Source organism: Xenia sp. Carnegie-2017, unplaced genomic scaffold, assembly GCF_021976095.1.
Source record: "Xenia sp. Carnegie-2017 unplaced genomic scaffold, XeniaSp_v1 HiC_scaffold_20, whole genome shotgun sequence".
In the NCBI taxonomy this organism is placed as follows: domain Eukaryota; kingdom Metazoa; phylum Cnidaria; class Anthozoa; order Malacalcyonacea; family Xeniidae; genus Xenia; species Xenia sp. Carnegie-2017.
The window spans coordinates 4,566,159-4,567,364 of NW_025813483.1; the positions used below are offsets into that span (position 1 = coordinate 4,566,159).

At 30.8% G+C, this 1,206-nt stretch overlaps 1 protein-coding gene and 1 non-coding gene across 2 annotated transcripts in view; both read right to left on the reverse strand.

The window, feature by feature from the left end:
- Nucleotides 1-1,206, reverse strand: part of LOC124442393 (60S ribosomal protein L24-like) — a 1,657-nt gene extending 451 nt beyond the window's left edge. Inside the window, exons 1-3 of the mRNA XM_046992895.1 lie at nt 1,131-1,206; nt 725-972; nt 438-489 (exon numbers count right to left, since the gene is read on the reverse strand). Coding sequence (XP_046848851.1) covers nt 438-489; nt 725-930 — 258 coding nt within the window. The 5' untranslated portion in view covers nt 931-972; nt 1,131-1,206. The remainder of the gene's footprint in view (nt 1-437; nt 490-724; nt 973-1,130) is intronic.
- Nucleotides 567-645, reverse strand: LOC124443439. The gene has a single exon (XR_006947663.1). It is a non-coding gene; the product is annotated as a small nucleolar RNA SNORD34 (small nucleolar RNA).

Genomic DNA, 1,206 nt, shown 5'->3' on the forward strand with positions numbered 1-1,206 from the left:
GATTGATTTGCAAATTCTCTTTGATTGATTGATTGATTTCATTGGTTGAGCTTTGAATGGTTTGCAAACACAGCTATAGACTAACTGCATACATTAAACTGTTTCTATTTTATGATACACAATATAAAGTGACAACGATTCATTGAATGATTGAAAACTTATGATAAATACTGAACTTCATGAAGAAATTTATCACTCGCTTGTGTGGGAATTAAATTCACAATATGTGTCATAATTTTGCCCAAAGTTAGTCATGAAAAGTTTGTCATACAATTAGCCCACACACAAACAAACAGTCAAAGTTTTTATAAAATATTAATTTCAATGTTTGAACAGAAAATTTTTGTTCAAAGCAGTTTATCAACAGCAAATTGCACTGAGAAAGCCAACCTAGTTTACTTTATAATAGTTGAGTAATTGTTATAGCCTTTACATACCTTTGTCATCTTTTTAGCCTCCTTCTTTTGCCTGATTTTATCTTTAGCAGCTCTAAATGTTTTTAAATCATCATCAAAATGATCAATTTTCTCAAAATCTGATTCAGTTAAACTTTGAGGATTTTAAATGTTTCTCTATGATTATAATTCATTTTCTCACAGTTGTTACTCATACAATGTAGGTAAAATAGAATCTTCACTGAGAAACAAAATCAAAAATCTTCTAGTCAAGCATAAAAGATGCAATTTTTTAGATATTAAAGACACCAAACAGTTGTGTTTAATACCTTATTGCCTGCTCTCTTTGTGCTTTTCTTACTTCAGGCTTCTGATTGCATTTGGCCAAAATAGTTTCAAGAGTTGCACCCTGGATGGCTCGTTGGAATTTAACATTTTGTCTTGTTCTCTTTTTGAAGACCTCTTCAACTGAGCCTTTTTTGTGTTTTCTACGGTAAAGGTCAGTCCATGAAATCTTTCGTGGATTTCTTCTCATCAAGAAGGATCTCTCACATTTTTTGTCCAGGAAATTGAAAGACTATTAAAATGATATATAAAACATTTATTGGTTATGGCAAAATAATATAGATGTGATTTTACAATCAAGTTTTTAAAGTGTGTTTTAAAAATAACTATATATTAACGAAGGGACAAATTAAGCAGTTCTTCTAAGTTGAACATTGTAAACGTAAGTACCTTTCCATCTAGACGTATATATCTTTTTCCATGACCCGGGTAGATTTTGTATCCACTGTAGCTTCACACCTCGAGT